This window comes from Elephas maximus, chromosome 11 (genome assembly GCF_024166365.1).
Source record: "Elephas maximus indicus isolate mEleMax1 chromosome 11, mEleMax1 primary haplotype, whole genome shotgun sequence".
In the NCBI taxonomy this organism is placed as follows: Eukaryota; Metazoa; Chordata; class Mammalia; order Proboscidea; family Elephantidae; genus Elephas; species Elephas maximus.
In genome coordinates this window covers 91,729,265-91,757,048 of record NC_064829.1, presented here as the reverse complement: position 1 = coordinate 91,757,048, position 27,784 = coordinate 91,729,265, and the positions used below count along the sequence as shown (strand labels likewise).

The 27,784-nt window shown below is 50.5% G+C and overlaps 2 protein-coding genes across 7 annotated transcripts in view; both read right to left on the bottom strand.

Moving 5' to 3' along the window:
* PPP6R1 (protein phosphatase 6 regulatory subunit 1) overlaps positions 1–6,197 on the bottom strand; it is a 30,265-nt gene extending 24,068 nt beyond the window's left edge. For 2 of the 5 annotated variants that reach the window (XM_049900203.1, XM_049900199.1), the window contains exon 1: positions 649–3,469. In XM_049900203.1, the coding sequence (XP_049756160.1) occupies positions 649–651 (3 nt within the window). In that variant the 5' untranslated portion in view covers positions 652–3,469. Of the gene's footprint in view, positions 1–617; positions 3,470–5,608 lie in introns of those variants that run through there. The other 3 variants (XM_049900200.1, XM_049900201.1, XM_049900198.1) reach the window with 3 other exon arrangements.
* Positions 6,198–11,516: 5,319 nt separating this feature from the next.
* Positions 11,517–24,634, bottom strand: HSPBP1 (HSPA (Hsp70) binding protein 1). Of its 2 annotated transcripts, none has more exons than XM_049900208.1 (8): positions 24,486–24,634; positions 23,851–24,153; positions 18,417–18,621; positions 15,969–16,193; positions 13,825–13,980; positions 13,614–13,710; positions 12,103–12,214; positions 11,517–12,016 (listed from the first exon to the last, which is right to left on the bottom strand). In XM_049900208.1, the coding sequence occupies exons 2-8, from the start codon at positions 24,052–24,054 to the stop codon at positions 11,942–11,944; spliced, it is 1,074 nt and encodes a 357-aa protein (XP_049756165.1). In that variant the 5' UTR covers positions 24,055–24,153; positions 24,486–24,634; the 3' UTR covers positions 11,517–11,941. The 2 variants fall into 2 exon arrangements, with proteins under 2 accessions (XP_049756165.1, XP_049756164.1); XM_049900207.1 differs by having other exon boundaries at positions 23,851–24,150.
* Between the last annotated feature and the right edge of the window lie 3,150 nt (positions 24,635–27,784).

Below are 27,784 nucleotides of genomic sequence, written 5' to 3'. Positions count from 1 at the left end.
CACATGGTCAAACATTGGCTCTCAAGCTCTAAACAGAGTGGAAGTGCAAACACAAACACAGGAAAACAGAAAAGAAACACTTTTCCTCACCACAAACTCTCAGTCCACTCCAGCCTCAAGTCCTGACTCTCAGCCCCCACCTTCCAATTCCATAGAGCTGGTGGGGAACCTGGGTCCAGCACTGACCATCTTTGAGCCTCACTTCCCCCATCTGTTCAATGGGGACACCTAGCCTCAGGAGGCGCTGTAGTGAGCACCAATGAGGTAAGGCTGGTGGTCTTGTCCCTGTGGCAGCCCCCTCCTCAGCCTGTCTCTAAGACCACGATCCTTCCCAGTACTGCACCGCAAGGGTGGGAGGAGAAGGAGACAGTCACTATCCCAAGGCTGGCCATGCTACGAACAGACAAGGAGGAGAAGGGCACGCTCCCCTTCTTACTAAGCAACTGAAACACTTCTCTGCACCCCCACCCCCATCCTTTGCAACTTTCAGCAACTTCTAGAAAGCGGAAGTGACTACCAATGGTTTTCAGCAACCGTTTGAAAACCATGACTCTGGCTGTAAACGGAAGAAGGGGGATTTATAAATGAGAAAGGAGGCCATGAAAAACGAAAACTACCTCTGTAACTCTCCCTCTGCCAGGTCCTCACCATCACCTCTCGTTCCTCCTCCTGCTTTGTTTCCTGAGGCCTTCAACACCAGCTGCCTTCCTTCTCTGGAGCCTGCAGGCCCTGCCCCAGGCTCAGGCAGGGCCTAGCTACAGCTCCCAAAGAGCCGTCCCGCTGGCTGCTGTAGTCCAAACACAGCTCTGGCTGCCAGGGAACCCAGCCGATTCTTCCCCACCACCCGTCTTTCCTGCCCTGGCCCCAAGGCACCCGGAAGTGGGGGTGAAGGGCCCAGGGGCCGCTGGGAGGGCCTCCCAGGACAGGCCACCTGAAGGGCCCTATGCCTCGGCAAGCGGGATCAGAGGGCAGAGAAGGCCAGTTTGGGCCTCAGGAGAGGGCACCGCAGGCCACTGATCCGCCTCCACTGCAGAGATGACAGGCCCACGGGCTGCCGCTCTAATTAGAAACTGGCTGGGCAAGTCCAAGTGCGGGGAAGAGAACCTGCTTGCAGCGGACGGCAGCCTGGGCCCAGCCCCTTAAAGGGCCCGGCGGCAGCAGGGCAGCTCAGAGGATGGCAGGAGAGCCTCCCGCCAACTTCCCCCTCACCCAGCCAGCACCCAGGGTCTGAGGGGAGGTCAGGTCACCCGATGCCAATGCCAGGACTGGAAGGGGCTTCCCATGGGATGGAACAACGACCCCAGCAACTTCCAAGTTAGGGCCCATAGGGCTGCCACCACCCTGGCAAGGTAGGCATCGGGGACAGCCACTAATGAAAAGGGGTCACTGAGGCCAGAGGAGCAAAAGGACCTGGCCAAGGTTACACAGAATGACAAGCTGAGACCAGGCTGGGGCTGGGAGCCTTGAGGCTTTAGAAAGCCTGGGGACGGGGGTCATTCCCCGTTAGGGGGTACCTCCCCTATGCCTTCTGGATCACACCTTCCCAGCGGAGGTGCCAGCTCTGCCTGACCCCAGGGGATGAAGAAATTGGGAGACAGAAGCAACTGCTGAGAACTGGTAGGGGGGATTCCAATGTTCACATTCTGGACTCATCTCTTGCATTGGCCACAGGTTTGGAAAAAAGACAAGATCAAAGAATATACTCTAAGACGGAGAGCCCTTGGAAAAGCAGAGCGGGCAGAGTGCTACAGCCTCAGGAGCCTCCAGGGCAGTTAAGTCAGGAAGGTCTGGGTGCGGCAAATCTCACCTGCCCAAACTCAATCTACAACAGGTGGCAGAGCACCACTGGCCTCTGTCTCCCCATCTATGAAACCCCTCACAGGGCTACCATCAGGCAGCACTTCCCAGCGAAGGACCCACAAAGCTGGTGCTCAAAGGAAGACACTTGGTTTGGGGTGGGAAGGGGATTATGCCCCCCAGCCAACAAGCCATGTGCCAGGCAGTTGGGGAAGGCAACCCACTGGAGCCTCCAAGCCTCTCACCTCTCTCTTGCTGCAACCCACATGGCTCTCAAAATTCAGCCGCACGCATCCCTTCCTCTCTGCCCTGCACGTGCAGCTCCCTCTGCCTCTCCTCTAGTTCTCTGACCAGGCACCTCCTCCAGGAAGCCACCGCGCCCCCCACGATATCACTGGGGGCCTGTGTCTATGGCCACCCCTCAGCCAGCACCGGGGTGCTCAGTGATGCAATTTGCCTGTTTAGTCATCCGTACGCCCTTGAAGGGGCTGGTTCCCCAGGACCCAGAGCAAGGCCAGGCCCAGAGAAGAGCTCAGGGCACTTGCTAAATTAGCAAAGGCTAAAGTCCAGAGGGGGAGGGTGAAGGTCCCTGGGTGGTGCACACAGCTGGGTTGGCAGTTTGAACCCACCCAGTAGGTACTGTGTAAGAAACAGGCCTAGCAATCTGCTTTAATAAAGATTACAGCCAAGAAACCCTTCGGGGCAGTTTCTACTCTGTAACACATAGGGTTCTCCTAAGTCACAAACCAACGACAAAAACAAAATCAACATCAGCGGGGGAAGATGATCTGCTGAGGTCACTTGACCAGAGAGCCTGAATAAAAAAATCTGAGGGGTGGAGGACGAGGGGGAGTAGATATACCTCAAACGGAAAGCAACAGTAGCTGGGCCAACAGAGGCTAACTACCGAAAAAAAGAAAGGTAAATCCAAACACATGATGATGCACAGAGCCACACAGCCACTGACAGGTAGCAAAAAAGTAGATAAGCCCAACTACACCCAAACAAGAAATTATGGCTTCCCCACCTTGGCGCTGTTAACATTTTGGGCTGGTTGATTCTTTGCCTCCCACCACCTGTCTGTCAGCTTGTCGTAGTGCAGTGGCCTGCATGTTGCTAAGATGCTGGAAGCTACGCCACTGGTATTTCAAATACCGGCAGGGTCACCCATAATGTACAGGTTTCAGTGGAGCGTTCAGGCTAAGACTAGGAAGAAAGGCCTGGTGATCTATGTCTGAAAAGTAGCCAACGAAATCCCTATGGATCACAACAGAATCCTGTCCAATACGGAGCTGGAAGATGAGCCCCCTAGGTTGGAAGGCACTCAAAACACACATTGGCCACAACTATGGACTCAAACATGCCAAGATCATGAAGATGACATAAGGCTGGGCAACATTTCATTCTTTTGTACATGGGGTCGCCATGAGTTGGAGTCAACTGAACAGCAACTAACAACAATCCTCTGTCATGCAGAGCTATCCTGTCCATCCTAAGATGTTTAGCAACATCCCTGACCTTGACCCGGTAGAGGCCAGTAGCACCCTCCCCCTAGTTGTGACAATCAAAAATGTCTCCAGATGTGGCCAAGTGTACCCTGGGGCACAATCACCCCCAGCTGAGAAATGCTGCAATAGATGATCCCAAGCCAGATATAATAATCACAGGAGCAACTGATCCTGGAGCAGCTTCTTTACCTTGCATTCTGCTATGAGCTTCTACATACGTCAAGCTTAACCCCTGGAACAACCCCATGAGGAGGGCACTTTGTCCCCACTCTACAGATGAGGAAGAGAAGGCACAGAGCTTCTGATCAGCATGTCCACAGTCACCCCACTAGCAAGTGGGACAGCCAGAACTTGAACCTAGGTCTGTCCAACAAAAGAGCTCACTCTAAACTATTAGCCTTCACTGCCTCCCAAATGTGGTGTAAAACTCCAGAAAACAAGTCACGTGGTCTCATTTAATTTACACAAAATGATGCTGCAGTAGAAAAAAGCTTTAAAAAAGAAAGAGAACAGAGAAAATAACATTTTAAATAGAGCAAGTAAAACCAACTGCCATTCCACGTGGTAAGTGCGTGTCCCAGGGTGTGGTGGCCGTTTCTACACGTACATGTTAGCATACAGGATATGTACACAAACCACACACGCTGTATTCTCCAGATAATTCTGAGTCACTGCCATTGTCACCTTGTGAGAGCCGAGGTGGAACCTCTTCCTCAAGTTGGCTGCAACCCTGCTGCAGTTTTGCTAAGCTCTAACCAAGTCCCACATCTGACAACACACCTTCCTTTCCAGAAACATCTTGCTTTCCAGGCTGGTGTAAATGGTAACGCCTGTGTCCTCAAACAGGGGTGTGTGTGTACATGGTACAGGAAGGAGCAGGAAGGACCCTCGCCAGAACACCACCTCCAAGGTAACCAGCTCCAGCTCTAGGTGTTTTGCCCACTCCCCCCAACATATACCCTCTCTCAGACCCTCCAACACCCCCACCTTCACGTATCTGCACTGGTTGTTCCTTCCACCCGGAATGCCCTTCTTCCCACTCTCCATCTGTCAACTCCCACTCAACCTTCCTCGACAGAAAAGCCACTGGCTTGGCCAGTCCTGCCAGTCCCTGCCCCTCCCTGGGCTCCCGCAGTGGTGCCCTGAGTTACCTCTATCACCACACACAGTAATTGTGACTGCCCAGCTCTGCCTTTGTCTCCCCAGGGACCCATCCCTCCTTCAGGGCAGCGTCCCCTCTCTGGGTCCAGCACCAGTACCCCACCCTGCCCTCAGAAACAGGCCTCCTCTCAAAAACAGGACCCGCCCCAGAGAACGCGGGCTCCCAGATCCCTCCTCACAACCAGAAGCCAAAGACCACCAGGTACGGGGGACCCACAGCCAGGGTAAAGGGAAAGCGCCACTACTTTATGTCCTGAGCCCAAGGATCAGAATGAACAGGGACCAGTGAATCCAGGAAGGCAGGAAGGAGGGCAAAGGCATGACGCAAAAGAATGGGGGCAAGAGAGAAGAGTCTCAGTAGTAAGAGATGGGGGTGCCTGAGGAGACAGACTACTGAGGGGGGCAGGCTCAAGGGGGAAGAGACTGGGAGCGGGGGTGAGTCCCAGAGAGGAGTAGGTATGGTGGAAGGGGGTGGGTTGGAGGGGCAAGTGACTGGGGCAGGGGGAATGAGTACGAGAGGGAAGAAGGGGATGAGGTGAGGAAGAAAGAGACTAAGAGACTGGGGGGATGGGAGAGAGGAAGAAGAGACTGGGGGATAGGTGAATCTGAGGGAGGAAGGAGGTGACAGAGTGGCAATGAAGCAGAGCAGGGAGGGACTATGAGACTGGAGGGACCTAGGGGGAAGGAAGAGGTAAGCTGGGGATGAGCTGGACGGAGAAAAGATGGGGGGGGTGAGTCTGAGAGGGAAAGAAGGTGGTGGGTGGGTGGGTGAGAAAAGAAGAGGAGGGGAATGAATCCGAAAAAGAATAAAAAGATAGTGGTCTGGCGGTGAACCACAGGGGAAGAGACTAACAGACTGGGGAGGCCGAGTGGGAAGAGGGAGGTGGGCTGGGAATAGGCCAAAGAAAAGAAATGGAGACTTTAGGCGAGACGGTGGACGCTGAGGTGACACAGACTAGGGGGAAGCCCAAAGAAGGAACGGAAGAGGCCCGAGGAGAAAGATGGGGGGTGGCCCGGACAGGGAAGAGACTGGGGAGCCCCGAGGGGTACTTTGGTAAGGCTCTAGAGGGCCCGGGGCGGGGGGAGCGGAGACTCGGGAGGCCTGGACTCCGGGGAAGGGTCCCGGGATCCGGCCGGCTCACCTGCTCGGGGGGGCGGCGGCTCCTCGCACTCGGGGCTCATCGGGGCGCCCCCCCCGCCCCGCTGCAGGCGGCTCCGGCCCCTGCTCAGGGACCCGGTAAGTGGGGGCGGGGGGCGACGCAGTGGTCTCGCGGGGCGCTCGGTGCGCAGGCGCTTCAGTCGGGGGTTTGCGCGGCGCGCACGCGCCCTCTGATCAATGGGGGGCCCCGCGTGCCTAGCTCCGCTGAGTTCGGGGGTAAGCGCGGGGTTCGTTGGGTGGGGAGGTCACGGGACCCGCGCAGGCACCTCCGGGGTTCGACGACTGAAGCCGCGGGCAGCGAGCTGGGCTGAGAAGTCTGAGCGAGGGAACGGGACGTCGCCCCGGTTTCCTCAGCCCTGCACCCCGTGGAAAAGCAGAGGGCAGGCGGGGAAGATGTCCTCCTCTGTGGCCCGAACGCAGTGCGGAGCGGCCACCGACGGAAGCCGAGGCCCACTTCCTCAACCCTCCTTTCCCCAAACCAGCGGAGGTCCGGGGCGTCCGCACTCCGGCTACTCCGACGCCCAGCCGCTCTCCACCACTATCCCACAATCCCCCGAGCGCCGAGAACGCTACAGGCCCCGCCCTCCCGCGGCTTCTCCGTGCGCAGGTGCGCCGCGGCCGCGCCCCGTAGTGCGCATGCGTGTCGGGCCCAGGCGTTCCCCGCCCCGCCCGCCCGGAATGCCGCTGCTGTCACAGCCCCGCTTGCGCCAGTTTCTGCCAACGGTCTCTCCCCGGATAAACCCAGGCGGCCCGGTGCGCAGGCGCCACTGCAGCAAAACCAAACCCAACCCACCGCCGTTCAGTCAGTTCCGGCTCTTGCCGACCCTATCAGACAGAGTAGACCTGCCCCAAAGGGTTTCCAAGGCTGTGACCTTGACTGAACCCGACTGCCACATCTTTATCCCGCGGAGCGGCTGGTGGGTTTGAACCGATGACCTTTCTGTTAGGAGCCCAGCGCTTAACCACTTTTACACCACCAGGGCACACCCAGGAGCCAATTTCTCTACGATTCCATTCTAGAGTCCAATAGGAATGCTGCCCCGGGTTTTCTCTTCTCCTTTGGAAATTCGTCAGCTCTGTCACATAGGGTCGTTATGAGTCGAAATGGACTGGACGGAAACGGGTTTGTTTTTTGTTTTTTTGTATCCTCGATCTTCTCCAACTATATACCGACTCTGGCTCCAGGGTCGCGCTGCTGGGAAATCCATCCCGGGCTTTCCCTCTTGGAAGCAATCTAGCCTTTCTCTCCAACCAAACTAAGGTGGTTTGACCTCACCCTATTTATTCTCTCTCTGTCGGGTCGCTGTGAGTCGGAATCAACCGGAGGCAACGGGCTTGGTTTTTTGTTTGTTTGTTTCTCTGTTGACATCTCCTCTGGGCCTGACTTCAGTCATTCTCTGTTCCTAGTCGCTGCACAAAGCCTTTTGTAATGGGAAGCGTTCTTCTAGACCTTGCCAGTATTCTTTAAGACCCATCTGACTCAGCTGTAGTTTCCCCAATATTCTTGTTGTTAGGTGCCTTGGAGTAGCCCCACGAGACGGAGTAGAACTGCCTGGTAGGATTTTCCAGGCTGTAATTTTTTCATTGTACTTTAGATGAAGATTTACAGAACAAACTAGCTTCTCATTAAACAATTAGTACACATACTGTTTTGTAACGTTGGTTGCCAACCCCGTGACATGTCAATACTCTCCCCTTCTTGACTTTGGCTTCCCTATCACCAGCTTTCCTGTCCCTTCTTGCCTTCTCATCCTTGCTCCTGGGCTGATGTGCCCATTTAGTCTCGTTTTGTTTTGTGGGCCTGTCTACAATCTTTGGCTGAAGGGCGAACCTCAGGAGGGACTTCATTATTGAGCTAACAGGGTGTACAAGGGCCGTACTCTCGGGGTTTCTGCAGTCTCTGTCATACCAGTAAGTCTGATCTTTTGTGTGTGTGCATTAGAATTTTGTTCTACATTTTTCTCCAGCTCTGTCCCGGACCCTCTATTGTGATCCCTGTCAAAGCAGTCAGTGGTAGCTGGGCACCATCTAATTGTGCTGGACTCAGTCTGGTGGAGGCTGTAGTACTTGCAGTCCACTAGTCATTTGGACTAACCTTTCCCTTGTGTCTTTGGTTTTCTTTGTTCTCCCTAGCTCCAGATGGGCTGAGACCAGTGGAGTATCTTAGATAGCCATTCACAAGCTTTTAAGACCCCAGACGCTACACACCAAAGTAGAATGTAGAACATTTTCTTTATAAACTATGATGCCAATTGAGCTAGATGTCCCCCCAGACCATGGTCCCCAGCACTCAGCCCCATAATTTGGTCCCTCAGGACTTTGAATATGCCTATGGTGCTTCCATGACCTTGCCTTGGACAAGTTGTGCTGGCTTCCCCAGTATTGTGTACTGTCTTACCCTTCACAAAGTTACCACTTACCTATTGTCTATTTAGTGTTTTTCCATCCCCACTCCTCCCCTCTCTCATAACCATCAAAGATTTTTTCTCTTTGTGTGTAAACTTTTTCGTGAGTTTTTATAATAATGGTCTCATTCAATATTTGTCCTTTTGTGACTGACTTATTTCACTCAGTATGATGCCCTCGAGATTCATCCATGTTGTGAGATGCTTCACAGATTCATCTTTGTTCTTTATCATTGCATAGTATTCCATCATGTGCATGTACCATAGTTTGTCTATCCATTCATCTATTAATGGGGTTTTTTTTCTTTCCCATGATTCTGCTTGCTTGTTTTCCTCCACGATATGACTGCATAGTTGCCACACTGTTGAACACAGGCTCACGGACTGAGGGATGGGGTTGGCCATATGCAACCACCAAATGGAACCTGAGAAGCTAAGGAAGCCAATCTGCAATAACTTGGAAAACTCCAGGGTTTTTAAAGACTGAAACCTGAATTCCTGTCAGAATTTCCAGATAGATGATGCTGTTATTTATAGTAGAATGAACCTGTTGCCATTGAGTCGACTTCGACTCATACTGACTCTATAGGACAGAGTAGAATTGCCCTATAGGGTTTCCAAGGCTGTAATCTTTACAGGAGACTGCCAGATCTTTTTCTCGCAGAGCAGATGGTGGGTTTGAACCACAGACCATTCGGTTAGCAGCTGATCACTTAACCACTGCACCACCAGGGCTCCTTGTAATAGAATGAAGGGGCTTTTAAAGTGTTCAGTGGGAACACTCATTCCCCACTGTTCATGTTTCTATGTGAAGGAACTTCCATTGGGGTCTCTGGCCTCTCTCCAGCCACTCTAGAGGTGGAGGAATGACATACCTGATTGGATGGGGACAGTGACTCAGCCCTCCAGCTTTCCTTCCCCTTGGAGCCAGCCTGGCCACAGCATGTCTGGGCTCTGGCCGGCTGTGTGCCACCCCAGAGGAGAAGGCTGGGTTTGCCCAGTGTCATGAATTGAATTGTGTCCCCCAAAAATGTGTCAGTTTGGCTAGGCCATGATTCCCAGGATTGTGTAGTTGTCCATTTTGTGATCTGATGGGATTATTCTATGTGTTGTAAATCTAATCTTTATGATGTTAATGAGGGAGGATTAGAGTCAATTATGTTAATGAGGCAGGACTCAATCTACAGGATTAGGTTGTATCTTCAGTCAGTCTCTTTTGAGATACAAAAGAGAGAAGCAAGCAGAGAGGAGAAGGACCTGCTACCACCAAGAATGAAGGACCAGGAGGGGGGTGCATCCTTTGGACCTGGGGTCCTTGTGCTGAGAAGCTCCTAGACCAGGGGAAGATTGATGACAAGGACCTTCCCCCAGAGCCAACAAAGCCTTCCCCTGGAGCTGGCACCCTGAATTTGGACTCCTAGGCTGTGAAAGAATAAGTTTCTCTTTATTAAGCCATTCACTTACAGTATTTGTTATAGCACCACTAGGTTAACTAAGACACCCAGTGTTTCCTGAGACCAGATGGGCAAGTCTGCATAATGCTCAGATAAAGTAGCAGCAAAACCACTTGGCCAAGGTCTAAAGCCACTTTCTCTAATTGGGTCTAACTGTAATAAAGGGTCGCTATGAGTCGGAATCGACTCAACGGCAGCGGGTTTGTTTTTTTTTTGTAATAAAGGTGCAGTTTGCTCTTCAAGTCTTAGATCCTGGAGCTACCTCTTGACTAATCCTGAATTGGGGGAAAAAAGGCGCCATTGAGTCAACTCCAATCCATGGAGACTCCATGTGCACCAGAGTAGAACTGTGCTCCATAGGGTTTTTATTGATTGATTTCCTGGAAGTAGGTCACCAGGCCTTTCTTCCGAGGATCCTCTGGGTGGACTCGAACCTCCAGCCTTTCAGTTAGCAGCCAAGTGCATTAACCGTTTATACCACCCAGGATGGAAATAACTGACCCATCTAAAATCTCTAGATTATGAGTAAGCCCCACATGAGAGGAATTAATCTGGCCATCAGATGGGGTTAGGCAACCAGAATATAGGGGAGGAGCACAGCTTTGGAGTTAGACCTGTTTGAATCCTGCTTCAACCACTTAACCAGCTGTGTGAATGTGGCCAAGGATTTATCTTAAAAACAGCATCCAGGGCTCTAGATTGCCAGCAATAAAAACCTACTTTCTCTAAACAGAATAGGAATTGACTAAAGGAGGTAAAGCAGCTCCTTCTCCTGCCCTCCCTCTGCCAATCTCTGAGAAGCCTGGAGAATCAGGCTTGGTGCTTGGCATCCGGAACGGTGCCCACATCCATCCACAGGCCTGCCCCAGGGACAACAAGCACAGACACTCCTGCCAGAACCTCCGTCCCACCCCATCCGAAACCAGATGCATCTGCTCCCACCCTCACCAGAATGCATTTTGGGTAGTGTCATCTCCTGGATCAAAAGCCCTCCATGCCAGACCTGCATGGAGCATCCTGATTGGTGGAGTTGAGGTTACAAGACTATGCCCTACCACAAGGGATGCTGGGAAAGAAAATGTCTACTTTAAGGAGGCATGGATCTCTAATGGGAGTCCCTGGGTGGTGCAAACAGTTAACGGGCTCTGCTGTTAACCAAAAGGTCGATGGTTCAAGTCCACCCGGAGGTGTCCCAAAAGAAAGGTCTGGGGATCTACTTACAAAAAAATCAGCCACTGAAAACCCTGTGGGGCACAGTTCTACTCTGACACACATGGGTCACCATGAGTCAGAATCAACTCATCGGCAACTGTTTTTTTTTTTAATGAGGGGAACTCCTCAAATTTAAGAGAATTCAGAGATGCTGGGTGTATCTTAAACCTAATCACTTTTGAGACATAAAAAGAGCAGATTAGGCACAGAAGTGAACAGACATGGGGAGCACAGACACTATCTGAAGACTGGACAGAGGAATCTAGAAGGTAAGGAACTCCAAGAATTGCCTGCTACTAACCAAAAAAAAACCCCATTGCCATCGGGTTGATCCCGACTCATAGCGACCCTTTAAGACAGAGTAGAACTGCCCCGAAGAGTTTCCAAGGAGTGCATGGTGGATTCAAACTGCCGACCTTTTGGTTAGCAGCTGTAGCACTTAACCACTACAGCCACCAGGGTTTCCTGCCTTCTACTAGAAGTTGAAAATGGCTCCCTTCATGGTGTAAGCAGCTAAGTATTCAATTACTAGCCAAAAGAGGAACCTTGGTGTAAAGTGGTTGTGCGCAGGACTGCTAACTGAAAGGTCAGCGGTTCAAACCCACCAGCTGCTCTGTGGAAGAAAGATGTGGCAGTCTGCTCCTGTAAAGATTTACAGCCTAAGAAACCCTACAGGGCAGTTCTAATCTGTCCTATAGGGTTGCTATGAGTCAGAATCGACTGGACAGCAACAGGTTTGAGGTTTTTTTTGGCTTGCGTGGCCACAAGGAGGGCAGATGTCCAGTATGCTTCCTTTCAGAGAGATCGGAAAGATGAAATGAGACAATGGCTCTGTGGGTCAGAAACACAAATGCTTTTATTCTGCCCAAGTCCCCACCAGCCACCTTCCTCTCAGGGGCTCTCCCAAGTCCCTCAAGATCGTCCCCTCACCTCCTGTCACCCTCGCCCCGTGTACCCTCCAGAGGAGGCAACAAAGGCGAAAGTGAAGGAGCAGGAGAAATAGCTTTATTGGAAGAGTAGTGTGGATGTGAGAGGTGGGGGAGAGAACGATAGAGTGAGAGGTGGGGTCTGAGGGGGGCCATCACCTTTCTCAGTGCCTGCTCCAGGGGGCTCAGCAGAGATAGGCTGGCACCCTGGACCCAGGCCCCAGCAAGGCTCTGTCCTCCCTCAGGAGAGCTCTGTGAGTGGGGAGGGAGGCAGGGGGCCCAGGGTTCCCAGAGAAGGGGGCAAGGAGCCACCCCAGCTTCACCGGTCCATGCTGTCGTCCGTGGGGGTGGAGAAACAGGTCTGTAACAGCTTTTCACAGAACTCCAGCTCCTCCTGGATGTGGGGACAAGGGAAGGGGCCCTAAGCACAGAGGCCTGGCCCCACGCCCGATGACTCCACCTGCCCTCCACTGCCGGTACCTGGTACTCCTCATGCTGCTGCAGCAGCTGGCAGCGGTGGCGCAACAACTCCTCCAGGCCTAGCTGTGGCTCACGGCACTCCCGCACCCCCTGGGGGAAGTCCGTCACCAGGCTGGGGGGACAAGGGGAAGCCCTCAGCCCTCCTCCACACAGGCCCCGCAGACAGATAGACACAGCCAGACTCTCTCCACCCGCCCCCCACTACCTCGGCAAACCACTTCCCCAAGCTGGGCCTCTGTTTCCCCTTCTGCAAACCAAACCAAAACCAGTTGCCGTCAAGTAGCCTCTAACTCACGGTGGCCCCATGTGTGTCAGAGTAGAACTGTGCTCCTTGGGATTTTTAGTGGGTGATTTTTCAAAAGGAGACCAAGCTTTTCTTCCAAGGCACCTCTGGGTGGATTCGGACTGCCAACCTTTCAGTAAGCAGCTGGACACTTAACCGTATGCACCACCCAGGGACTCTGGCCCAAATCCCCTCCCAAAATCCAAACCAGTTGTCGATGAGTCGACTCTAACTCATGGCAACCCCATGTGTGTCGGAGTAGAACAGCACTCCACAGGGTTTTTTCAATGGCTGTGACCTTTCAGAAGCAGATAGCCAGGCCTTTCTTCTGAGGTGCCTCTGGGTGGACTTGACCCTCCAACCTTTGGGTCAGTAGCTAAGAATATTAATGTTTCCACTACCCAGGGCCCCACCTGCAAAAGAAACCTCAAAATCCCGAGCCCAGGGATGGTAAGACACGCACAAAGCAGAGCACAGTGACAGCTGTAAACCCCTCACTCAGCTGCTTCATGCTGTTGTTCATTTAGAGATACTAAGGCACTTGTAAGGAGCCATGGTGGCACAGTGGTTAAGCGCCCAGCTGCTAACCAAAGGGTTGACAGTTTGAACCCACCAGCCATTCCAGGAGAAAGATGTGGCAGTCTGCTTCCTTGGAGGTTTACAGCCTTGGAAACTCCATGGGGCAGTTCTATTCTGTCCTATAGGGTCGCTATGAATCGCAATTAACTCGACAGCAACGGGGTAAGGCACTCGCAGTGTGTGTGTGGGGCAGGGGGTAAGAGACTCTCACCCGCTCCCCCTGCCCCCCGGGTTGCTGTTATCAGCCCCTTGTTGTTGTTAATTGTTGGTGAGTCAATTCCAACTCACGGCGACCCCACGTGTGCAGAGTAGAAATGTCCTCCATAAGGTTTTCAAGGCTGGGACCTTTTGGAAGTAGATCGGCAGGCCTTTCTTCTGAGACACCTACCTCTATGGGGTTTGAACCGCCAACCTTTCAGTTAGTAGTTGAGTGCTTAACTATTTGAGCCACCCAGGTACTCCCCTACAGATGAGTAAAAGGAGGCTCAGAAGGAGATGGCACCATGATTATGGGATCCTAAGCCCCTCACTATCCCTGGGGAAGGTCCCAGACTCCTTCTGAGCTGCTCCTGCCTCAGGGCATGCAGCAACACAGCCCCAGGAGAGGTGGGCACCCCCCTCCGCCCTGTCCCCTGGGGCCCTGGCGCACCTGCAGAGGGCTCCGAGCACATGCTCGTGGAAGGGGCTGTGTTCTGTCCGGATGAGGGCCACCAGCTGCTGGACCATCCCCATGGAGCACAGGGTCCCTGGGGGCGGGGCTCAGAGGGTCAGGGCACCAACCCGCACCACCCGCCTGCCACCCTGGCCTCCTCCTTCCCCTCCTGCCCTCTGCCGCCCTGCCTGGGCCCTGGCCGCCCCACCTTTGTGCTCAGGGTGGCCCACCAGCAGGTTCTGCAGCAGGAACGCTGACTTGACCTTGAGCTTCTGCACCTGCTGCTGCATGGCCCGCATCAGCACCGAGAAGCCGTCCAAGCGTAGGAACTGCAGCAGCCCTGCTTCCTGCTCCCGGACCAGGCCTGCAAGGGTGACAAAGAAAGGAGGGTGGGACCTCGGGGTCACCACCACCACCACTATCATCTCTAGTTTGCTTTTTTAATTATCTTTTTGTTGCTGTTGTTGAGAACACACACAGCAGAACATAGACCCATTTAACAGTTTCTACATGTACAATTCATCGACATTAATTACATTCTTAGAGCTGTGCAACCATTCTCACACTCCTTTTCTGAATTGTTCCTCCCCCGTTAACATAAACTGTCTAATCTTTTGAATTGCTGTTGTCAGTTGGATCCCACGTAAAACAAAAAAATGCACTGCCATTGAGTCAATTCCAACTCATAACGACCCTACAGAGTAGGGGTCTGCCCCAGAGGGTTTCCAAGTCTGTAATCTTTACAAAAGCAGACTGCCACATCTTTCTCCCAAAGAGCAGCTGTGGGTTAGAACTGCCTACCTTTTGTTTAGCAACCAAGTGCTTAACCACGGTAGCGTCAGGGCTTCCAAACCCATTGCTGTTGAATTGATTCCAACCCATAACGATCCTGTAAGACAGAGTAGAACTGCCCCATAGGGCTTCCAAGGCTATAATCTTTATGGGAGCAGATCGCCAGGTCTTTTCTCCCAGGGAGCAATGGTGGATTTGAACTGCCCACCTTTCCACTAGCAGCCCAGCATTTAACCACTATGCCACCAGCTCTCCTTTGATTTGATATAGGTATCTCTTAAAAGAGCGAAATGCTCAAGGCAGACATTCTTTACTAATTAAGCTAAACTGTTGTTTGTTTTAATGAAAGCTTCAGGGGATTTTTTCAGTTTAAGATTTAAAGATTATTTCAGGGCAATAGTTTCGGGACCCATCCAGCCTCCATGGCTCCAGAAATTCTGGATTCCATGAGAATTTGATATCTCTTCCGCATTTTGCCCCTTTTGATCAAGATTCTTCTAAAGAAATCACCCCCATCATCTTCATCATTGTTTTCTGTGTGCCTGCGCTTTGCAAGTGCTCTATTTTTCACCGAGACAGAATTCACATGCCACAAAATTCACCTCCTTTAAAGTATACGATTAAGTCGTTTTTGGTATAATTTACAGAGTTGTGCAACCATCACCGCAATCCATTCTGGAACATTTTCATCATCCTAAAAAGGAACCCTCATTCCCCACTTCCTCCCAGCACTAACCAAAAACCAAACCAGTTGCTGTTGAGTCGATCCCAACTCATGGCGACCCCATGTGTGTCAGAGCAGAACAGTGCTCCATAGAGTTTTCAAAGTAGATCACCAGTCCTTTCTTCTGAGGTGCCTCTGAGTAAACTTGAACCACCGACCTTTTGGTTAGCAGCCAAGCACTTAACCATTTGAACTATCCAGTACTACTTTTGATGTTGTCAGATGCCATCAAGTTCATTCTGACTTATAGTGACCCCATGTGACAGAGTAGAACTGCCCCATAGGGTTTTCTAAGCTGTAATCTTTACAGGAGCAGACCACCAGGTCTTTTCTCCCACGGAGCCACTGGGTGGGATCAAACCACCCGCCTTTCGGTTAAAAGCCAATGTTTAACCATTGTACCACCAGGGCTCCTTTCACTACTACTACTACTACTGATGTTATCATGTAGTTCTCTGGTCTCTGACTAGCAGAGGGTCTGGTGAACTCACTGCTCTGTTCCCAGCTCCTGGCACAGAATCCCAACAAGTTATTGGGAACACTCCCCCTGACGCCCAAGGAGCCCCGGTGGTACAGTGATTAGGCACTTGGCTGCTAACTAAAAGGTTGGTGGTTCGAACCCACCAAATGTTCCCTTGCAGAAAACAGCTGGCGATCTGCTCCCGTAAAGATTACAGCCTTGGAAACCCTACGGGACAGTACTACTCTGTCACATGGGGTCGCTATGACTCATAATAGACTCGATGACAACAGGTTTTTTCCCTGACTCCCAGGAGGTCCAGGGCTTCACCCCAATCAGGCCATACCCCCTGCCCACAACCACCCCAGGGACTCACAGGAAATGGCGAAGAGGGCCTTGACTCGCACCGTTTCGCAGGCATCGCGGTCAAGCAGCCGTAGTAGTTTGCGCAGCACCCCGAGCCCCAGTACCTGCTCCTGGATGGCTGCCACGTTCTGGCTGCATGTGCCGATCAGCTGCGCCGCCCGCCACCGCAGCCCCGCGGCACCTGCCTCCAGGTACCGGCCCACCAACAGGTGCATGCCCGACAGCTGGCAGAAGTCTGTGCCACAGAGAGGAGGAAAGAGAGGCCAGGGTGAGGCTGGAGGGGCAGGGCCTGGCCACCCTCGCAGGAGCACCCAGCCAGGTGGCTCATCAAGGCCAGTAAGGCTCAGGCATGTGGGCACCTGCAGGGAGGAGGGAACTTCTTCACTGCTGGGCTGCTAACCAAAAGGTTGGAGGTTCAAGTCCAACCAGAGGTGCCTCAGAAGAAAGGCCTAGCGATCTGCTTCTGAAAAATCAGCCATTGAAAACACTATGGAGCACAGTTCATCTCTGACACACATGGGGTCACCATGAGTCAGAATCAATTTGATTTCGGTTTCCCACACTTATTGCAGTCCAAAACTAAAGTGCCACTTCTCCCAAGCACTGCGTGTTCACTCTGTGCCTGGAGTTGGGTTGATGGCAGTACCTATGGCTGTCTCCACCCATCCTCACGACCCCGGAGGGCTGATGGTTCCTATGTATAGAGGAGGTAACCTGGGGCTCCAGGGGCTTCAGAGACTTGCCCAAGCTCACAGTCCTTCCATGGAGTGATCCCCCAAGCTCCACGCTCTCAACGTCCACACTGCCAAGACCAAACCAAATCTGCTGCCATCAAGTCAATTCCAACTCATAGCAACCCGATACAACAGAGCAGAACTGCCTCATAAGATTTCCTAGGCCGTGATTTCTAAGGAAGCTTACTGCCATATCTTTCTCCCATGGAGTGGTTGGTGGGTTCGAACCACCAACCTTTTGATTAGCAGCCAAGTGCTTAGCCACTGTGCCACCAGGGCTCCTGTACTGTATTCTTCCCCAAATGGGGGTAATGTCTCATCACTCGCCTTCTAAAAACCTTCAAACTGCTCCAACGCACCTAGAATGAAACCCGCAGCCCTGCCTTGGCCTGCAAGGCCCAGCATGTTCCAGCTTCGTTTCCTTCCGCCTTGCCCCTCACTCCCTCCACTCTGCTGTGCCAGCCTAATGGTGTTCCTGCTGCAGGGCCTTTGCACTGGCTGCTCCCCCTGCCTGGACTGTTTTTGTTTATACATATATATATATATATAGTTTAATTTTGTTGTTGCTGATATTATACACAGCAAAACGTAACCAATTCAACAGTTTCTAAAGGCACAATTCAGTGACGCTGAATACATTCTTCAAGTTGTGCAACCATTCTCACCCTCCTTTTCTGAGTTGTTCTCTCATTAACATAAACTCACTGCCCCTAAGTTTCCTATCTCACCCTCTGAGTTGCTTTTGTCAATTTGACCCAGTATAGATAGATCTTAAAAGAGCACAATGCTTAATCAACTCTTTACTTCTTCACTAGTTAAGCTAAACTATTATTTGGTTTTAAGAAGGTTTCAGGGATATTTTTGGTTTAAAGTCAATGTTTAAAGATAATCCCAGGGCAATAGTTTCAAGGAGTCGTCCAGCCTCCGTGGCTCCAGAGAATCTGGATTCCATGAGAATTTGAAATTCTGTTCTACATTTTCCCCCTTTTGATCAGGATTACACTATAGAATCTTTGATCAAAACGTTCAGTAATGGTAGCTGGGTACCATTCAGTTCTTCTGGTCTCATAGCAAAGGAGGCAGTCATCCATGGAGGCAATTAGCCTTACATTTCATTTCCTCCTATTCCTGACTCTCCTTCTTCCTCTGTTGCTCCAGGTGAATAGAGACCTATTGTTGTGGCTCAGATGGCCACCTGTAAGCTTTTAAGACTCCAGGCCCTACACAATGAACTAGGAGGTAGAAAAGAAGCACTAAACACATTAGACCAATTAACTGGGATGTCCCATGAAACCATGACTCTAAACCTCCAATACCTGGAATCCTTTTTCCAAAGGTACTCCCATGGGTCACTCTCTCACTTCAGGTCTCAAATTGAATGCTGTCCCTCAGGGAGGCTTCTCTGACCACCCCACCCAATACAGCCCCCTCTCTCCTGCTCTCAAGTGGCAGTGGACAAGGACAGAGATTACCAGATTCAAGGTGTATCAGAGAGGTAGTGGACAGGACCTGCCACCAGGCTGGCTGTGTGGGTGAGAGGAGGGCCTTGCTCTGGATGGTGATGGGAATAAGCAAGGTGGGACAGGGAAGTCAGAGATAGGCTGAATGGGAGAGAGGCTGGAGGCTGGAAGCCCAGGAAGACAGCTGGGGGTGGACAGGGCATGGGGCCTGCAGCAGGGCACGTTCCGAGGGAGGCCTGGGGAGCAGAAGGTGCAAAGATTTACCGGCAGCATTGTCCATGTTCTCACACAGGTCAGCCAACAGCTCCAAGGCCCCCTCGCGCTCTTGCTGGTCAGCTGCCAGATCGGCCTCGCCAGCTGCAGGGGGCATGGGCTGGGACAGCACACGGAGGCAGCTCTTCATCTGCTCCACCTCCTCCCGCTGGCCCCGGAAGGCAGCAGACATGGCTTCCTGCAGCCACTGCCGCCTCTGAGGGCCAAAGCGGCCAGGAGTGTGGGGAGAGGGGGAGAAGAGGCAAAGGACTATTAACAATGAATGAATGAATGACAGTCATTAATCATAAGAACTAACATCTGAGCACTGACAATCCCTTCAATCAACAAACATCTACTGAGCATCTATTGCGCGACAGATTCTAGACACTAGGGATGCAGCCCTGAGACACAAAGGGAGCACCTGCCCTTGGGGGCTCCCATTCCAGCGGAGGAGCACATAGTAAACAAAATAGGCAAAATGTGTCCTATGCAACACGGTCATTATTGTTGTAGGCCATAGAGTCGATGCCAACTCATAGCAACCCCGTGTGTTATAGAGTACAGGAGCTCTGGTAGCGCAGTGGTTAAGTGCTTGACTGTTGACAGTGTTTCGAGCCAACCAGCCACTACATGGGAAAAAGATGTAGCAGTCTGCTTCTGTAAATATTACAGCCTTGGAAACCTTGTGGGACAGTTCTACTCTGTCCTATAGGGTTGCTATGAGTCAGAATCAGCTCGATGGCAATGGGTTTCACGTTATGGAGAGTTTTCTTAGCTGCAATTTGTCTTAGAAGAAGTACAGCCAGAATGATCCTTAGAAGTGAGGATGGTGAGACCTTATATTACGTACTTTGGATGTGTTATTAAAAGGGACCAATCCCTGGTGAAGGACATCATGCTTGGTAAAGTAGAGGGTCACTGAAAAGGAGGAAGACCTTCAATGAGATGAACTGACCCAGTGGCTACAACGATGGGTTCAAACAAAGCAACGATTGAGAGGATGGCGCAGGGCCAGGCAGTGTTTCATTCTTTTGTACATAGGGTTGCCATGAGTCAAAACCAATTCTACAGCACCTAATGACAACAATCTTTACAGGAGCAGATCGACAAGATTTTCTTCTGTGGAGCAGCTGGGTGGGCTCAAACCACCAAACTCAGTTAGCACCCGAGCAATTAAGTGCTTAACCATTGTACCACCAACCTCCTGAACACAGTGATTGAATGGGGGAAAAATTGAGCAGGGGAGGGAGATTGGGGTGGGGTGAGTTGCAGAATTAAATGGAGTGGTCACAGGAGACCTCCCTAGTTGAGAAGGTGACATGTGGGTAAAGAAGAAGGGGCAGGGGAGAGAGAGCCATGTAGGTATCCGGGAAGACGTTCCAGGTAGAGGGAAGAGCAAGGAGGCCATGTGGCTGCAGCAGTGTGAGCCAGGGGAGAGAGACAGAACGGGAGGAGGGAGAAAGGTAATGGGGTACAGATCCCAGAGAGTCTTGAGGACCATTGTGAGACCTTGGACTTCACCAAGAGTGAGATGTGGGAGCCACTGGGAGTTCTGGGTGGAGTAATGCAGGGATCTGACTTAGGTCTTTTTTGGTTTGTTAGTTTTTAATAAAATTTTGTTTCCGGTAAAGGTTTACACTACAGTTTAGGTTCTCATTCAATAATTTCTACACAAATTGTTCAGTCATATTGGTTACGTTCTTCACAATGTGTGGACATTCTCATTATTTCCGTTCTGGTTGTTTCCCTTCCCTCTTACCTTCTCATCTTTATCTTAAAGTCACTGTTGACCATTTGGTCTCATAGAGATGATTTTTTAAAGGACCATGGTACACACAGGGGATATTCTTTATTTTGTCAGCCATCTGTTATTTAGCAGCAAGGTGGCCTTAGGGGCTAGTTTCAGTTCAAGGTTCGAAGAGTATTTTTTCAGGGCAGTAGTCTTGGGGAGTCGTCCAATCTCAACCATCTATTGTGGCCCTGAACAGGACAGTTGGTAGTGGTAGTTAGATACCATCCAGTTCTTCTGGTCTCAGGGTAGATTTGACTTAGTTTTTTAACAGGATCCCTCTGGCCACTATTGAGAGGAAATTGAGATGTGGGAAGGGCAGAAGCAGGGAGACCTGTTAGGAGGCTATAGTAGCATGCTAGGTGAGAAATAAGGTAGTATGGACCAGGGTGGGAAAAAAGGTCAGATCCTGGACTTGCTTTGAAAGGAGTCAATACGATTTACTGACAGGTTGGGGTGTGAGAGACAGAGAGGGGTTAAGGATAACTCCAAGGTTTTTGTCCTGAGCAACTAGGAGATGGGGAAAATGGTGGAAAAAGAAGGTTTGAAGGGGGAGGAGGAGAGATTAGGAACTCATTTCTGAACAAGATCGAGGTGTCTAGGTGCAACAGTTAAGCGCTCAACTGCTAACCAAAACATTGACAGTCCGAACCTACCCAGCGGCTTCATAGGAGAAAGCCTGGCAATTTGCTTCTGTAAATATTACAGACTAGAAAACACTATTGGACAAGTTCTACTCTGTCACATGATATCACTATGAGTCGGAATTGACTCGATGGCAACAGAAAACAACAACAGTAAGTATACATGCAAAGTGAAACACTCAGTAAGCGGCCTGAAGCTTAGGTAGGAAGTCCAGCCAAGATCAGGGTTTCTCTACCTCAGCTCTATTAATACTTTGAGCTACATAATTCTTTGTGGCAGGACAATCCTGTGCACTGTTGGGACATTTAGCAGCATCCCTGGCCTCTACCCACTAGATGCCACCAGCACCCTCTCCCCCAGTTGTGATGACCAAAAATGTTTCACATATTGTCAAGTGTCCCCTGGGGGAGCAACACTGCCCCCGGTGGAAAACCACTGGCCTAGAGATATAAATTTGAGAATTGTCAGGCTATATAGCAGGTATTGAAAGCCTTGAAAGAACATGAGATCACAATGGAAGTGAGTGTAGATAAAAGACCCAAGGTCTTAAAAGCACGCAAGCAAGCATCTGAGATATAGTATCTACTCATCTGGAGCAAAAGAGAAAGAAGGAAACCAAAGACTCAAAGAAGAAACTAGTCTACAGAAAACATGGCCTCATCTACCCTGAGACCTGAAGAACTAGATGGTACCCAGTTACCACTACCAACCTTCTGATCAGGACCACAATAGAGGGACCCTGATAGAATGGGAGAAAAATGTGGAACAGAACCTCAAATTCCTTAAAAAAAAAAAAAAAAAAACTTTTCTGGACTAGTTGAGACTGGAGAACTCCCCAAGACTATTCCCCTGAGATACTCTTCAAACTTTGAACCAAAACTAGCCCCTGAAGCCACCCTGTAGCTAAATAACAGATTTGCTCACCAGATAAAGAATATCACCCATGAGTACTGTGCTTTAAAAAAAAAAAAAATCATCTATATGAATCCAAACAGTCAACAACAGCTTTAGGAAAAAATAAGAAGGGGGCAGAAAAACTAGATTAATGGAAATGGAACAACCAGAATGGAAATGAGAATGTTCACACGTTGTAAAGAATGTAACCAATGTGACTGAATAATTTCTGTAGAAATTGTTAAATGGGAACCTAAATTGCTGCATCAACCTTCACCAAAAACACATTAAAATATTTTTTTTAAAAAAGAAGAGACTCAAAGACCAAGTCCTGGTGCACGCCATCGTTAAGAGGCGGGGAAATGAGGAAGAGCCAACAAAGCAGACACAGAAGGAGGATGAAAACCAGATGTTATGCCGCCCTAGAAGTTAAATGGAGGAAGGGATTCAAGGATGAGGGAGGAGCGAATGTTGCTGTTAGTTTAAGTAAGAGGAGGGCTAAAAACTGACTAGAGTCCCTGGGTGGCACAAATGGTTAAGCACTTGACTACTAGCCAAAAGGTTGGCAGTCTGAAGTCACCAGAGGCGCCTTGAGACAGGCCTGGTGATCTATTTCTGAAAGGTTACAGCACTGAAAACCCTATGGGGTAGTTCTACTCTGCACACGTGGGGTCTCCACGAATCAGTGTCAACTCGATGCCAACTAACAATAATAAGAATTGACCATTGGGATCTTTTGCCAGGCCCTATGTTAAGTACTCATATGAGGGCTCTATAGTCAAACTCTTGGATAAATCCGGGCAGGTCACATAATCTTTCTGTGCCTGTTTCCTATCTGTAAATATTATGTTAAGTACTCATATGAGGGCTCTATAGTCAAACTCTTGGATAAATCTGGGCAGGTCACATAATCTTTCTGTGCCTGTTTCCTATCTGTAAATATTATGATATCCTATATGTAAGGAGTCCCAGTGGCGCAGTGGTTAAGCTCTCAGCTGCTAATGGAAGGTCAGCAGTTCGAACCCACCAGCCACTTCGAGGGAGAAGGATGTGGCGGTCTGCCTTGGTAAAGACTTACAGCCTTGGAAGCCCTGTAGGGTGGTTCTGCTCTGTCCTATAGGGTCATTATGAGTTGGAATAGACTCGACAGCAGTGGGTATACGTAAATGGTTTGGCACAATGTTCAGTACACAGGAATAGCTCATGAAACATTATAATAAATACCACTATTAAGCTTCACAAGGAGCCCTGGTGGTGCAACGGTTAAGCACCCAACTGCTAACCAAAAGGTCAGCAGTACAAACCCACCCAGCAGTTCCTGAGGAGAAAGACCTGGGGATCTGCTCCCGTGAAGATTACAGCCTAGAAAATCCTACGGGGCAATTCCACTCTGCCAGGAAGGATCAAAATGAGCCGAGAATTGACCTGATGGCACCTAACAACAACAACATTAAGCTTTACAAAACCTATAAGGTAAGTATTCTTGTTATCCCGACTTCACAGATGAGAAAACTGAGGCACAGAGGGACTGTGACTTGCTCAAGGTCACACAGCCAGCAATCAACAGAGCCTGAAGTTGACCCTAAGCAGGCTGTCTCTGGAGCCTGTGCTCTTAATGAGTGCACCCAGCTGCCTTCAGGATCCCTGCCTATGTTCCGGGCACTGTGTAGAGCCCTAGTAAGCCAGAACCTTAGAACTACCCTATGAAATACTGTTATTATTTCTATTACTATCATCATCAATTTGTAAATGAGGAACTTGAGGCTCAGAACGATTAAGCGTGCCCAACGTCACACAGCTGGACAAGGTTGAATCCAGGTCTGTCTGGCTCCACTGAGTCCTTGCTTTTTACTTTTTACCATCAGGCTATTCTGCAGCCTCCCAGCACACTGCCAGGAGTCGAGGGGTCTGTCCCTCAACCCCTGACAGCAATGAGATCTGACCTTCAGCGTGCAAAAACCTTGGTTAACAGAACCATAGCCTACCATGCCTTCACACCTGGACTCCTGCCTCTCACCCAGAAAGACCCCAGCTCCTAGCTCCGGCAAACCATACTTTCCAAGATACGCCTGTCCCCAGGCCCCTCGCCCCAGCTTCTCGGTTCCCCATCTTTACCTCCTCGCTCATAGGTTCTGGAGGGGGGTCTGGCTCCTGAGAGCCCGCCGTGATGGCCATCTGCAGCAGACCTTGGAGGTTACGCGGGGGCGGAGGATTGCCCGAGCCTCCGGCCGAGGAGCCGTCGGCCCCTGTAGAGCCACTCTGGGAGGCCGGAGGCAGAGCCAGGGGGAGGCGGCTGCCCCCTGAGCTTTGGTTCGCCATGGGCCGTTTGTGAAGAGGAAAGGAAGAAAGTGTTAGGGAGGAGGTGTCACCGCTGAGGCAGCTCTGGCGTCCTGACCGGTCGACTCCTGGGAGGGTCTGCTGATAAAGTGGCATTTTAGGGGAGCTCGGTGTCCCCCCATGATCCCAAACGACTCTGCCCACTTTCCCCTTAAACATAGCCCCCTTTTCTCCCTTCCTACCAACAAGACCCTTGCCCAAAGCCATAGTCCCTCCTATCTCCCTAGCAACACGCCCCTCCCACTCTCCCTGGCAACAAGCCCCATGCCCCATCGCCACTGCTTTCATTCCCGTCTCTTAGCAACCCCGCTACCCCCCCGTCTCCATAGCATCAAGCCCTCTCTTTGGTCTGCTAAGCAACAAGTCTCCTCCTCCATCTCCACATTGGGGAGCTGGAGCGGGACATATCTCACCTCCCGGGGTTTCAAGTCGCTGCCGCAGCCTAAGTCAGATGGGCCCGCATCTGTCTCGGCTGGGCGCCGCCATCTTGGCCGGAAATACGCACAGTCTAGCACGGAAGTGCCCGGTGCCTCCTCCCAACGTGGGGGCCGTAGGCGCTGAATCCTTCCCACCTGACCGGATATGTGCTTGGCTCAGACCCCTCCCGGCAAGGCCCTGCCTGCGTTCTGGACCCCGACCGCAGGCGTAGACCACGCCCTCTTTAAATAGGTTATTCAGTTTTAAGTCCCGCCCGTCCCGACACAAACCCCTCCCCTTAGCAAGCCTCGCATCCATCCTAATTGCAAGCTTTACCTCTGTCCTGGTTAAGCGCTATGGCTGGTAACTAAAAGGTCTGCAGTTCAAACCCACCAGGTGCTCCTTGGAAACTCCATTGGGCAGTTCTACTCTTTCCATAGGGTAGATATTATTCAGAATCGACTAGATGGCAATGGATTTGGTTTTTTTTTTTTTAACTCTCCCCTTGGCATGAGCCCCGCCTCTCCCAAGTCGGGCTACGTCTGGTTAGGACCCCACCCACACCCATGCCCCCACACTAGTTCTAAACTCTCCCTCCTCTCTGCCTGTTCCCGCCGCCATTTCAGGTTCCGCCCTGTTCTAGGTCCTTCCGCCACTCCCCATTAGGTGCCTCTTGGTAAGTCGGCAGCTCCCATTAGGCCCCGCCCCCTTTCCAGACCCCGCCTTTTGAGCCCTGCCTTCCCAGTCCTGTTAGTTCCCCTCCAGAGCTCTGCACCCAGTTTCTCCTGGAATCCTGGGCCCTGACAACCCCACCTGATACCCCACATCCAATATCTGACCTATGCAGCTTTAGACATATGAAAGCACCTCTTGGGGCCTCAGTTTCCCCATTTGTCAAATGGAGCTACCTTACGGACTGCTATGGACCTCTTATCACCCAGGCTCTCCCTCATGGATTCTTCCCTGGGTCCTGCCACGTCCAAGAGAGGGAATACTTGACGCCTGGAACCAACGAGCAAAATGCCCAAGAGTCTCAGTTAAGACTCAGAGAACCAAAAACCACAAAACCAAACCTGTTGCTGTTGAGTTGATTTCAACTCACGGGGACCCCAGGTGTGTCAGAGTAGAACTGTGCTCCATAGGGTTTTCAATGGCTGATTTTTCGGGAGCAGGTCACCATGCCTTTCTTACAAGGTACCTCTGGGTGGATTTGAACTGCCAACCTTTCAATGAATAGCCTAGTGCTGAACTGTTTGCACCACCCAGGGACTCCTTCAGAGAACTAAGGGAGTGAAGTTTGAGGAGTCTGAGGCCTCTGTGCACCAGACTTTGGGCTTAGGTCTGTGAGTGTGCTGGTGGGGGGCCTGGTCTGTGGAGGGGTTTGCTCAGAACTGGGCTTAAAGAAACCCTAGTTCTGATGCTGGAGAGGACAGCCATCCCTGTGAGTAAAAGGTTCAGCTCAATATCGGTGGGTCTGACCATCACAAATGTATTGGGCATTGGGTTGCTATGTGACAGGGGGAGGGTGTGCAGGGCAATATTTGGGGTAGAGGTGGTAGGGGGACACCATGTAAAATTGTTGTCTGGCAGGTGCCTAAGTGAAGGCCCATGCGTACCCCATCTGTACTAGTTTCCTATTGCTGGTATAACAAATTAACACAAGCTTGTTGTGTGGCATCGAGATGATTCTGACTCGTAGTGGCCCTATATGACCGCATAGGACTGCCGCATAGGGCTTCCTAGACCGTGGTGCAGTGGTTAAGCGCATGGCTGCTAACCCAGCTGCTAACAGAAAAGTTGGTTGTGCAAACCCACCAACCACTCCCCAGGAGAAAGACGTGCAATCTGCTTCCATAAAGATTTCAGCCTTGGAAACCCTATAGGGCAGTTCCACTCTGACCTACAGGGTCACTATGACTCGGAATTGACTCGACAGCAGTGCGTTTTTGGTAATCTTTACGAGGGCAGAGTGCCACATCTTTCTTTCACGGAGCAGCTGGTGGGTTCTAATGGCAGACATTTTAGTTAGTAACTGAGCATTTAACCATTGCACCACCAGGGCGCCTCAGCACAAGCTTAGTGGTTCAAAAAAACACCCATTGCTGGTACATAGATATAATGGAATATTACTCAGCCATGAAGAAAAATGAAGTTTTGATACATACTTAACATAAATGAAACTTGAAAACATTATGCTGAGCGAAATAAGTCAGTCACAAGAGGACAGATATTGTATGATCTCATTTATATGACATGTCTAGAGTAGGCAAACACATGGAGACCAAAGTTGTTTTATTAGTGGTTACCAGGGGCAGGAGAGGGGAAGCGGGAGTCTTTGTTTAGGAAGCAGAGAGTTTCTGTTTATAGTGATGGAAAATGTGGCAACAATTATTGGTGATGGCTGCACGACATGCTTAATCAGTATCGCTAAATTATACACCTGAAAAACATTGAATTGGCAAATGTTGTGTTTAATAATACATGTGTGTGTATATAATATATATGTATATTTATTTATTTATGGAGACCCAGGTAGAGTAGTGGTTAAGAGCCACAGCTTCTAACCAAAACATCGTCAGTTCAAATCCACCAGGCCCTCCTTGGAAACGGTATAGGGTCTCTATGAGTCGGAATTGACTGTATGGCAACAGTTTTTCTTTTTTTAATGTATATGTATATTTACAACAATAAAACGAAAACAAAACGCACATTTATTATCTTACAGTTCTGGAGCTCAGAAGTCCAAAATGGGTCTCGTTGGACTAAAATTAAGGTGTCACCAGGATTTCGTTCCTGCTGTAGACTTTAGGGAGAGCCTTCCTTGCCATTTCCAGCTTCTAGAGGCCACCTGCATTCCTTGGCTCGTGGCCCCTTCCTCCATCTTCAAAGCTCATCACTCTGACCTTTTCTTCTGTCCTCCCATCTCCTTCTCTGACTCTCCTGCCTCCCTCTCTCCCTTATAAGGACACTTGTGATTACATTGGGCCACCTGGAAAATCTCCTCATCTCAAAATCCTTAATCACACCTGCAAAATCCCTTTAATCTTGGGATTAAGATATGTACGTCTTTGGGGAGGGCCATGATTCAACCTACCATACCTATGTACAGGTATGTGTATGTATCTGTATAATATATTGGTATTAGTAAATACTGGCTTTTTTAAGTATTTTTTTTTTTTTTTTCAAATACCAACTGGTAAAGGTATTAAAAAGAAATCGGTTGCTGTTGAGTTGATTCCATTGCAACCCCATGTGTGTCAGAGTAGAACTGTGCTCCATAGGGTTTTCAGTGGTT